At 27.4% G+C, this 12953-nt stretch overlaps 2 protein-coding genes across 8 annotated transcripts; both read left to right on the top strand.

Moving 5' to 3' along the window:
- The first annotated feature begins 265 nt into the window (after positions 1-265).
- Positions 266-2133, top strand: LOC145949150 (uncharacterized). The gene is made up of 3 exons (XM_083058985.1): positions 266-271; positions 360-496; positions 621-2133. The coding sequence occupies exon 3, from the start codon at positions 738-740 to the stop codon at positions 1254-1256; it is 519 nt and encodes a 172-aa protein (XP_082915111.1). The 5' UTR covers positions 266-271; positions 360-496; positions 621-737; the 3' UTR covers positions 1257-2133.
- A 2340-nt stretch (positions 2134-4473) lies between these two features.
- Positions 4474-12416, top strand: Arp2 (Actin-related protein 2). Of its 7 annotated transcripts, XM_083057613.1 has the most exons (11): positions 4491-4660; positions 4729-4867; positions 4968-5078; positions 5909-5926; positions 6466-6483; positions 7349-7428; positions 7515-7650; positions 7737-8096; positions 9615-9893; positions 9978-10167; positions 10553-12409. In XM_083057613.1, exons 2-10 carry the CDS (start codon positions 4820-4822, stop codon positions 10146-10148), a joined length of 1221 nt encoding a protein of 406 aa, XP_082913739.1. In that variant the 5' UTR covers positions 4491-4660; positions 4729-4819; the 3' UTR covers positions 10149-10167; positions 10553-12409. The 7 variants fall into 7 exon arrangements, with proteins under 7 accessions (XP_082913744.1, XP_082913739.1, XP_082913727.1 ...); XM_083057618.1 differs by having other exon boundaries at positions 4474-4566; positions 4696-4867; positions 9978-12416; XM_083057601.1 differs by having other exon boundaries at positions 9978-12416.
- Positions 12417-12953: the final 537 nt, after the last annotated feature.

Raw genomic sequence — 12953 nt, 5'->3', positions numbered from 1 at the left:
TGCAGTTATAATTATAAAACATAAATTAAGTTTTATAAAATTGCATGAAAATATTTAAAAATTTATGTTCATACATATTTAGTATTTGAGGTTAATAATTTTTATGCAGGATTCCGATGATAGCTATTCGATTTGTTCGATCTGTAATTGAATATCCATTGATGTGGAAGATTATACAGACCATACGTGCCAGCCGATTGAAGATGAAATTAAAATTAAACATGTATTGCCTGACAAAAAAAATTTAAACGAGAAAAAGAGGAAAGTGATGGTAAGTAAATTTTAAGTGTATATTCTTATAAATAATCCGAAAATCAGTAGAATTGTATAATTAATTGTAATTTTATATTACATTACAGTGTTCCATTGGAGCCATAATGCCATTTTGGGATTATTGGCAGCATATCAAAATATACAATCAAATAAAGAAAATGTGAAAAGACAAAAATATTTTTGGCGTGACCTTGCGGAAGAATTACAGAAATTAGGCTATAGCGTAAGTAGTAGTATCTGTAATTGCTTTAAAATGAATTTATAAATATGATATTGTAATATTCGAGTCAAAAAATTTATTATCAAAATAATTAATATCAGTAACTAATATCAAAAATAATTTTTAGGTGACTGCTGACCAAACACGATGGAAAATAAACTCATTAATTAAAAAATATAAGGAATGTGTGGATAACAATTCGAAATCTGGAAGAAGTCCAAAGACCTTTCCTTACTTCAATGAAATGCAGGATATGTTTGGCCATAGGAAGAATATCAACTGCGATCATACATTAAACTCTTCACTTTTTGGAACAAAAAGCCAAGAAAGTAACTATTCGAAATCAGAGATTCAGCAGCAATCCTCAGACACACAGATGCCGTCATCTTCTCCCAAGCAGTCAACATCGTGTGAGGAAAAAGCGAAGAAAGTTCATAGTGGTTCAGCAACATATGTCGCTAAGACAAAATTGGAATTGGAAAAACAGTGGCTCGAACATCTGCGAATGTTATCTACAAAAAACGAAAAGGAGAATGAAAAATTAATTAGAGTTGATGAAAGAAATACTCTAAAAAAAGAAAAGTTATTGCTAAAACAAAAACAAATGTTATGGAAAGAAACAGTATTAAAACGTAAAATGGAAAATAAAGATGAGCGGCACAGAGATCGAATGCGCATGGAAAGAGAGAAATGTCAATTACTAAGAGATTTAGTACAGTCCAAAAATATGTTTTCTCTTGATAATATGCTTGATAAACAGTAAGAAAAAAGAAAACAATAAAAAAAAGAATAGGCATTCCTTGCAGGTATTTATCCGTATCGTAACCAGATATTTCATTTTGGTAAATCTTGTATATTTACCGCTATTGAAGTTAATATTTTTTTATTTAAATATTTTTTTTCATTATAATGAATGCATCTTTTTTATTTTAATATTTTTCTTCATTGTAATGAGCAAATCTTTTTTTTAATAAGTTTCTTTTAAGTATATTTTTACTTTTAAACTGTGATAGTGTAATGTGTTCTTATTATAATTACTATTAAAGTTTAAACATATTTTTAATAATAGTTACGAGTATAGAATATCTATAAGTTTACATAATTATTGATCAAATTTTATTTGCTGTTAAAAGTTGTGTCATGTATTAAAAAATAATATAAGTTATGTGTTTAAAAAAAAGTTCAAATGTATTTTATTTGTGATCAACTTGCAATTATATGCTGGTAATTTGTGATTATGTGATTAAACTATAAGGGCTATTCTACAAATTACATTGCATTTGCTCTGTTGCCAGTTGCAAAGGATTGCAACTACTAGCTAAAAAGTGCTATTTGCGGTTGTGCTTAGCAGTTGTGGTTGCCAAAAGAAAGTTGATTAACTTTTAACTTTTTTTAGCAACTGCAACTACCAAGAACAACTGGAAATAGCATTTTTTTTAAACTAGTAAGTTGCTACACTTCGCAACTGGCAACGGGGCATTTGCAACACATTGTGGAATGGCCCTAAAAGTTGCACGTAATGTTATAAGTTCATGCGAGTTTATTCTATTTACATTGTTAAAATTAATGTAATATAGTATTACAAAAGTATGTCAAAGAGTAAAGTGCAATAAAGGATTATAAAGAAAAATATAAGATTAATTTGAAAAAAATGTGATATTATTTATTTATTGTGGAAACATTTCGTGAAACAAATTAATTCGACGATCGTTATAATTTCTTCCGTTATTATTTTCTTCTATATTAATATCGATATTAATATCGATAAAATCATCATATACGTAAAAATCCATACCGTCGTCCAAACCATTAATACATATATTGTGTAATATGCAGCATGCAATAACAATTTGCACTATAAATTGAAGATCTCGAAGTTCATTAAAAAATTTTAACCGCCGAAAGCGACCTTTTAATATATATATATATATATATATATATATATATATATAGATTAATTATATTAAAGGTCTCCAGATGCCGAAGCGAGGACGAGAACGAGATCATGTCGTCAGTTTCGCAGTCTTTTACGCGAGGCTTTCTTCATTTATAGTATTTCACGAATACATATGTATATGTATATACCATCTTACTATAGAAAATAACATTTTGATAATTCGCATTTTGTCTGCTGAAAATAATTTTAATGGATTAAAGATTAAATCATCCGATTTATGTCGTGTTTGGTGTCATTTTAATCGCTAAAATTTCATTAATCCATTAAAATTATTTCCAAATCGATAAAATACAAATTAAAAGTTTTAATTTTTATGTATAAAATGTTTATATTCGCGTGAATTATCGTAGATAAGGGAAGGTTCCCGATGTCGAAGCGAGAACGAGAACGAATAAAGAGCGAGCGAGATGACGTATCATCAAAGAGTTCCGAAGTCTCCTCGCGAGGCTTCCTTTATCTAATCTTTCATATATCATATGTCATGTTACTATAGAAAATAAAATTTTGATAATTCGCAATATATCGAATTGAAAATAATTTTAACGGATTAATGAGACTTTTGCGATTAAAATGACACCAAACACGACATAAATCGGATGATTTTTAATTAAAGTAATTAAAATTTTGATTACATTTTTAATTAAAAATCATACGATTTATGTCGTGTTTGGTGTCATTTTAATCGCAAAAGTCTCATTAATCCGTTAAAATTATTTTCAATTCGATATATTGCGAATTATCAAAATTTTATTTTCTATAGTAACATGACATATGATATATGAAAGATTAGATAAAGGAAGCCTCGCGAGGAGACTTCGGAACTCTTTGATGATACGTCATCTCGCTCGCTCTTTATTCGTTCTCGCTCTCGCTTCGACGACATCGGGAACCTTCCCTTATTTACGATAATTCACGCGAATATAAACATTTTATACATAAAAATTAAAACTTTTAATTTGTATTTTATCGATTTGGAAATAATTTTAATGGATTAATGAAATTTTAGCAATTAAAATGACACCAAACACGACATAAATCGGATGATTTAATCTTTAATCCATTAAAATTATTTTCAGCAGACAAAATGCGAATTATAAAAATGTTATTTTCTATAGTAAGATGACATATACATATACATATGTATTCGTGAAATACTATAAACTATAAATGAAGAAAGCCTCGCGTAAAAGACTGCGAAACTGACGACATGATCTCGTTCTCGTCCTCGCTTCGACATCCGGAGACCTTTAATATAATTAAAATCTATATATACATATATATATATATATATATAATAACAAATATATAATTACGAATTTAAATGTCTTATGAAATATATAAGGACTTAAACCTTTATTTTTTATTTTACCTTTTTGAAAGTAAATGTATAATAGATTAATGAAATTTTTACAGTTATTAGAACGACATCAAACACACGATGACACATGAATCGGATAATTTTTAATTAATAAATATATATGAATAATAAAAATTATCCGATTTAAGTCGTGTTGATGTCTTTTAATTGCAAAAATTCAGTAAATAAATATATTATAAAATGTATATAATTTTACTTTTACTATTTTAATTATATAATTTTAATTTTAATTATATAATTATATAATTTTACTTTTACTATTTTAATTGTATATATGCGCACATATATATAATATATATTCATCCGTGCGCGTACGTAGTGTATATATGTATATGTTAAAATGTAAAATATCGCATATAAAATATATATATATATATATCTCTCTTTTTTTAAATTTATTTATATACGCAAAATGTATTTCTTATCTATAATTTATGGATATAAGATGTGTGGACACACATGCGTAAAAAATGATTTTAGATTTTACTTCTAGAAATGAAAGGGGATGTATTTAGCACGGACATGAACCAAATAATCGATGGTATCGAAAAGTGGATGTGGATACGTAGTTCCAATTCCTAAAAGTGGATGCACGGCGCTGCTGTACGACCTAATAAAAGCGTCCCACGAAAATCGCCGGCATGGCCTCTCTCAGGCTTCTCTCTGTCTATAAGGTCTATGGTTATAGAGCTCAATGTCAATGCTCCAGACTCTGATAAGCTTAGTCGTATTTTCGAAGTAAATTCAAAGAATTATTTTTTATTTGGAACTTTTTTTGAATCCGTTTCACCGTATTTATTGTTAGCATAATTCCAGATTATGATATGAAATGGTAATTTTATCAAGAAGTTGCATTTGTCGTTTTAGTTTCACTTACCAGTAACGCCCTAATACCCGCAGATATTAATCATCACTTCATAAAACGAATGATATGAGACAACAATTTAAGAAAGGAAAAAGATATTATTTGAAGAAATAATAATATTACAAAATGGACAGTAAAGGAAGAAAGATTATTGTTTGCGATAATGGTACCGGGGTAAGGTTCTCATTTTTCTCTTTCTTCAAAAGAATTTCCTGATATATGCTATAATCAAAATATAATTATTTATGTTTCGAAACTGTCTTTATAATTGCAGTTTGTTAAATGCGGATATGCCGGTGCTAATTTTCCAGCTCACATATTTCCATCTATCGTTGGACGACCTATAATCAGAGCTGTTAATAAAATTGGTGACATTGATGTGAAGGTATGTAGATTTATTTTATATTAATAAACTTAACATTAATATAAAATATTGAAAAAATATAAAGCCAGTTTTGCTTTTAATATAAATGTTATACATGATGTCCCAAAAAACTGACAAACTTTAAGTGATTATAAAGGATGCAAAAACAAGCTAATTTTGTCACAGAGTGGCTTTTGAAATGAAAAGTTCTTCCATTACATCTAGCTTCCCATAAATATGCATAGGTTTTTATAAGTACTAGTTTCCTTCAACCAGGTTTTTCAGTTTCAATCGGTTCTTCATAAGAAAACTTGTCCATTTTGAAAATAAATGTTAATTAAATAATAATAAATACTGAATGCTATGATGCTGAGCTTAGTCAATGTCTTATGCCGAGTCTTTGTTTTTGATTCTCTAGTGCCAAAACAGTTTATTTGCAAACACGAGTTTATAGACAAAATTGACTTGTTTTGATGTTCTTTACCCACTTAAAGTTTGTTGGTGTAATTTTGGGATCTGTACAATTCTACACTCTATAATTATAGTAGCTATGATATTTATATTATTTCTCTCTTATCATTACATTCTTAAATATTTAATTTCTTATGAGAATATATATAACAGATAATACTTATCTACAATTAATCCATAAATATAAATACAAATTGTAGTTTTAGCTATAATTTATAGAATTACATGAAAAATAAAAATTAAATGTCTATCAAAAGTTGTCAAAAAATATTTGATACCGATTAAAAATTTGTATATGAAATTAATATAATCTTTCGGGACATTTAAATTAGAGATGTTTAGCAATACGATATAATTAATAAGAACTATTATGTTTTCAGCAAAAATATTGCATTCGTGTAAGTCTCTTATATAATAAATATTACATTGTGTACATTTTCCATATAGTTTCAGAATGTTGAAGTTTGATTAAAAATAACCTATATGCTTGTCTATCGATGTAAATAAGATAGATTGTGAAACGCTAATAATGTTTATTAACAAATCCTAAAAAGATATACGTATTTGAAATAAGATAAATTCATAGAGCTATTTTGTTTTGTAACATTCTTGTTAAATGATTGCTTTTACATATCACATAAAATCTATGCATCATATAATATTTGTTTTAGTGAGAGATTTTAAAAGTTCTTTTTGACATGAATATTATACTTATTTTGATAAAGTACAATATATATATATATATATTTTATATATATATATATTATATTTATATAATATATATATAATTTATATATTTATTTAATATGAGTTATGTGCAATTTGTACTTGTGCGAGTTATGTGCAATTTGTACTTGTACGTATACATACCATGTATACATACCATGCTCTTCTATAAATATCTAACATAGTTGTGTGTTTACATGTACTCTCATAGGATGTGCTTAATATGCCTGTAAGTTTATTGTACTTTTTTTTGTTATGTATACATTTTTATTACATTAAATGTTTTAATAAAGTAATTTTGAACTGTCAACACAGACACGCATATACACATATAAACATACATACATATCGTACATATACGTACACATATGTATATGTATATAATGTATTTAAATAATCTGGCAGACTTTTCAGAAATATACTTCTCACAAAAATTAAAGGAACACTTAATTTTTCTTAAAAAATAGACAAAATTAATAAAGGAAAAAATTGCTAATTTTTCCTTTTTTTATTTTGATTCAAAAAACAATTGTGCAGAACGAAAAAAATTTATTCTTTATGTGTTTTTTGTATTTTTAAATACTGCATTAAAAAAGAAATTGCCGAATAGCTGTGATATATATATATATATATATATATATATATATATATATATACCTAATTTAATATATATTTTTCAGATATAAAGATTCTGTAATGTGATTTTCTTAGAATTACACTATATAATATACTATACTATAATATATATATTATATTATTGCTAATCATAAAAATAAAATCCTAATTTTTTTGTAATATGTTACAAGTTTTGATAAAATAAAACTTGATATAATATTAGAAATTATATAAAATTACTAGAAATTATGTAAAGTTTCTTTTTATTACATATGTTAAAAAACAGATTTATTAATTTTTGGATATTTAGTTAATCAGTTTCATACAATTATTTAGAATTTTTGTATTCTGCTAAAAAGTATCACTCAATATATCATATAATAGTTGACACTAAAACAATATTTTTTTCAAACAATGGACATAGTAGTATATATGTAATGTGTATAGAATTTTAATTATTATATATATTATTGTCACAGAATTTGATGGTCGGCGATGAAGCGAGTAAACTTCGTTCTATGTTAGAGATAAGTTATCCCATGCAAAATGGAATTGTTAGGTATAAATTTGTATCAGATCCTTTTCAACATGAATTATAATATATTTGATAGACACATGATTTATTGCCTAATTAATACTTGATAGAAATTGGGAGGATATGTGTCATGTGTGGGATTACACGTTTGGCAAGGAAAAAATGAATATCAATCCTAGAGAATGTAAGATTTTATTAACTGAGCCACCGATGAATCCTATCACAAATCGAGAAAAAATGATCGAGGTAACGTATCGTAATACAAAAAATCCAGTAAAAATTAAATTAAACTTATACGATTGAAGAGCTTAGTGTTCACACAATGATTTCAGGTGATGTTTGAAAAGTACGGTTTTGCTGGGACGTACATCGCGATTCAGGCAGTATTGACATTATATGCTCAAGGACTGATTAGTGGTGTCGTTGTAGACTCTGGTGATGGTGTCACGCATATTTGTCCTGTGTTTGAGGAGTATGCTTTGCCACATTTGACCAGACGACTAGATATAGCCGGACGCGACATTACAATGTATCTAATTAAATTGCTGCTGTTACGCGGTTACGCATTTAATCATTCGGCTGATTTTGAGACTGTTAGAATGTTGAAAGAGAAACTGTGTTATATCGGTTACAATATAGAAACTGAAGAAAAGCTAGCTTTGGAAACCACAGTGTTGGTAGAATCATATACTGTAGGTATATCATTATGTATTATGCGCACGCACACATATACAGGGTGTGCAAAAAGTCACGGAACGGTCTAATATTTCGGAAAGAAAGCATTTTAAAGGCTCCTGCATACTCACTGCAGCCTACTTGAATTGATGACGTCAGAAGCGAGAAAATATACCATGAAAATTCTTGCGACTTACGCTAAAATAAAAATGTTTTTCAATAAAATAGGGTAACCGATAGAACCGACTTGTAAAATATACCGAAAACTCTCCTTTTGTTTGGGTAAGCAATAAATAACATTGTATATGTCGAATTGAATTGAGCCTAATCAAGGACGAAAACCCGCTGTTCGATAGATATCGAAATGAAATAAATATTTGCTTTTACATATTAAATTATAACAAAATGAGAGTCTTCGGTATATTTTAACACTATAACAATTATTTTAAAAATAGAAACACCACTAAAATGATAAATGACGCTGTAAGGGCCAATTTCACCAACGTCGGTTAACTTTAACCTCCGGTTAAACTATATCTTTGTCTCGTTTCAGATACGTTCATTAAAAAGAGACAAACATATAGTTTAACCGGAGGTTAAAGTTAACCGACGTTGGTGAAATTGGTTCTAAGTCGCAAGATTAATTTATGTCATTTTCACGCTTTATAGTTTATAGTTTTGCCAAATGTGGCGCTGTCGTACAAATTTTACGGACTTGGCAATCGAGTATGCAGGAGCCTTTAAAGAACACATTTTGCAGTTTGAACGATTTGATCTTAAATAGCAAGGTCATATCAAAGTTATCTCGAATTTTTTAAATGGAATCACCATATTTTTTTATATAAATCGACAAATTCTGCATAAAAAGTTATAAGGGTAGGATAGTCAAAAAGTTAATAGTTTACGAGATATTTTATACTTCAATTTGACATAATCTAATATAAGCTATAAAATATCTGGTAAAATATTCAATTTCCGATGATCTTACCTCAATACTTTTATTACAAAATAATGAGAGGATTGGTGTAAAGAAAACACAAAATTGTTTTTAAGAAAAAATATGTAGTTGTAATTGCAAATTAAATATTTTTTCTTAAAAACAACTGTTTTCCTTATACCAATTGATTCCTCTCATTATTTTGTGCATAAAAGTATTGAGGTAAGATCCTCGAAAAATGAGTATTTTACAAGATATTTCGTAGTTTATATAAGATTATGTCAAATTAAAATATAATTTATAACTTTTTATACCAAATATTACAAGGAATCGATTTATATAAAAAAAATATGATAGTTCCATTCAAAAAATTAAAGATGATCTTTATAGTGCTATTTAAGGTCAAACCATTCAACTGCTAAACGAATTCTTTTGAACACTACAATTTTTATTTAAAACATTTTTTTGTAAAATGCTTCCTTTCCGAAATATGAAACCGTTCCAAGATTTTTGGCACACCTTGTATATATACAATTTTATTAATATTTTGTATACATATATGTTGAGAACTAAGGCGTATAAATTATCGTATTTTTAGCTTCCCGATGGACGTGTGATAAAAGTAGGTGGTGAGAGATTTGCGGCACCGGAAGCGCTCTTCCAACCGCATTTAATTAATGTCGAAGCACAAGGTATAGCTGAGTTAGTGTTTAGCACAATTCAAGCAGCTGATATCGATATCAGAAGCGAGCTGTACAAGCACATTGTTCTGAGTGGAGGTAGTACGATGTACCCAGGGCTTCCATCAAGGCTTGAAAGAGAAATTAAACAACTTTATCTTCAAAGAGTATTAAAAAATGATACAACTAAATTAAATGTAAATGCATATTTGAGAGAATTTATATACTAAATGTACAGAAATATTGCAAATAATTATACTTTATGCTTAATTTTTTTGTAGAAATTTAAAATAAAAATTGAAGACTCACCTCGACGTAAAGACATGGTTTTCATGGGTGGTGCTGTATTAGCAGAAATAACAAAAGATCGAGATTCTGTGTGGATAACGCGAGAAGAATATGAAGAAAAAGGTCTCAGTGTATTAAAGAAATTAGGCTCCTACGAATCATAAAGAAAATCATTTAATATAGGTAACAAACTTTTTAACAAGTGATTAAAATGTTTTTTATATCTAAAATTATAAAAAAGTATTATTTGTGAGAGCTGGTCTTACTAAGAGCAGCTTTATGCAGATGATTTGTTGCATAATTGTAAAAAACGAGATATTTAAAAAGACCTATTAGTTTTTTTTTCTTTTTTTAACATTTGATGCAATTTCAAATAAATAGCTAAATATTTTAAATACATAAAATACTATGATTGTATGATAATTTTTTAATTTAATTTCTTGTTCTTGTAATAATTCCTGAACTTTTTATTTATCAATCTATTTCCCTTTTTATTGTCTTTTATACTGTTTATACTTGTTTTTTATACTTAATTTTCTCTGTAATATTGTTTGTTTTTTTTTTGTAGACTCCAAAGAAACATTGGATATATGTATACAGGATGTATCTTAAATATGGGCCGCTACTTCAAGAGCGTATTGTACTTATCGAAATGATCAAAAAAGTTCATATAAACATATGTCCAAAAATGTGTCATTTTTACATTATAATCATATTTAAGTTGAAACTTAAGAAAATTACAAAGCGTGTTATTTTATTTCCAATAATACAAAACAGTAGAAAATAAAAGTTTCAGGTTTCCATGATATTGTTCTTCCAATAAACAAAAAAACATAAAACTAAATTGTCAGTTGTACTTACTTTGTGAAAATGGAAAGTTTTTTTTAATGCAGAACTAGTAGACATGCATTTAATGTATATGGTCTCGCTAATTTATAATCGAGCTGAAGCAAGGCGATTCTACGCGTAGAACGTACTTTTATTTTCTACTGTTTTGTTGGAAATAAAATAATACCCTTTGTAATTATCTTAAGTTTTAACTTAAACATGACTGTAATGTGAAAACGACACATTTTTGAACATATGTTTATATAAACGTTTTTGCTCATTTTGATGAGTAAAATGCGCTCCTAAAGTAGCGGCCCACATTAAGATATATCCTGTATATTAAGCATTAATATAATACAATTAAAAGACTAGGACTATATTTCAAATAATTATATTTAATTAAAATATTTTGTTAATTAAACAAGAAACAACTTTGCATTTAATGTGCATTTTTCAGATAAATATTCAAAATATCTGTTAATTATATTTTTTTACACAATATCTGATGTTCATCCTTTTTCTTTGTAATTGTCGAATTTTTCTTTAAAAATAATTAAAATTGTAAAAACTATATTATTTAGTAAGTCATAAATCACTCTATCTTTTCATTATAGTAGTATGTAATTAACTGCAGACATAATTGATGTATGATTATACTTAAAGTCGCGTTATTTCGTACTTATTACATGTTATATAATATAAACTGTAACGTATAAGGAAAAATAATATCTGTTGTTAATTAAAATATTCGAAATTAAATAACTGAATTCATATATATGGAATCTTAAGATATGTACCATATTTTTTTTATTATACATATATAATATAAAACCATAAAACAAAACAGTTAAAATTTAAATTTCGCAATTATGATCGCATTGTAAAATATGTTGTGATAGATTTTCCTGGCATTAATGTTAAGGATAATAAAAAATTGCTCAAAAGGAATATGTAGAAAGTATTAATTAAGGCAATCAAAATATTTTAAATGATTGATGTGTGATACTTTTATAATCTATGAAGATTTTTCAGTTTACGAAAAGTAGCTGCATGTTGCAAATTACTTTTTCTTAGAAATAACTATATGCGTTTTCTTCACACCAATTAATTCATTTAATTCTATGCTATATATATATATAATATTAAGATAAAATTATCGAAAATTAAATATTTTATGAGATATTTTGTACTTAATATCAAAATATGTTAAACTAACAATAAGATATATATACAGAAATTTTTTGAAATTGGCCTTTTCCGAACTTTGACCCTAAATAACTCCTAAATGGGTCAATGTATCAATGTCCGATTTTAGCCCAAAATTTTCTTTATGTCCTTTCAAACGATATATTACAATATAGCAGGTTCCATTTGAAATTTTTGAGTTGGGGTCCCTCTGGGGCACCTCTTTGGAGGGACAACCCCTTTAACTCTCTTAAAAGAGTAGCTCCTCGAAATAATCAAACACATTTTACGGTTTTTTATAATTTTGAGCCGTTTTTGAAATATAGGGAGTGGGGACAGACTTTATGGACTCCCCCCACCCCCTCTCTGTACGTGCACACGTGTGTGTAGTCAATTTTTTAACAATAAATTGTTATTTATGTGTGTTTGCCATCTTTATTAATTCAAGTCACTGCAATTTTGTTAAAGAATGTCGCATTGATGTTTGAAATTATGGCTTTCTTGATATTGTATAACTTTCAAAATTTCAATATTTTTATATTTCCAAAAATAGCGGAGATATTTCAGGTGGACAGAGTTACTGATCCATCATATACATATATACAGGATGTCTATTTTACAGTACTATCTCACAAACCAAAGATTTTATTGAAAAATGTTTCAAATAAAAGTTGTATGGTTTCAAGGGGGATATAAGATGGTGGTAAAGATTTGACCTTGGATAGTCGTTTAAAAGTTACATGATCACTTTTAATTTCTTAAATAAAATCTTCTATTTTTCACTGCATATTCTTGTAGCTTATCTCGAGAGCTTTCCAAAACACTATAATTAAGTATTTTTTCGTTAACTGTTATACTTTTCAAGTTATAAGACTTGAAAATTACAGTTATCGCCGGTATTAGGATGAAAGTTAAGGCTCCTGGGTGCTCACCGCGGCCATATTGGATTGTGACGT

The sequence above is a fragment of the Prenolepis imparis genome, unplaced genomic scaffold (assembly GCF_030444845.1).
Source record: "Prenolepis imparis isolate NDT839.2.m4 unplaced genomic scaffold, iyPreImpa1.0 SCAF_2, whole genome shotgun sequence".
NCBI classification, from domain to species: domain Eukaryota; kingdom Metazoa; phylum Arthropoda; class Insecta; order Hymenoptera; family Formicidae; genus Prenolepis; species Prenolepis imparis.
This window is presented reverse-complemented; position numbering and strand designations above follow the sequence as displayed.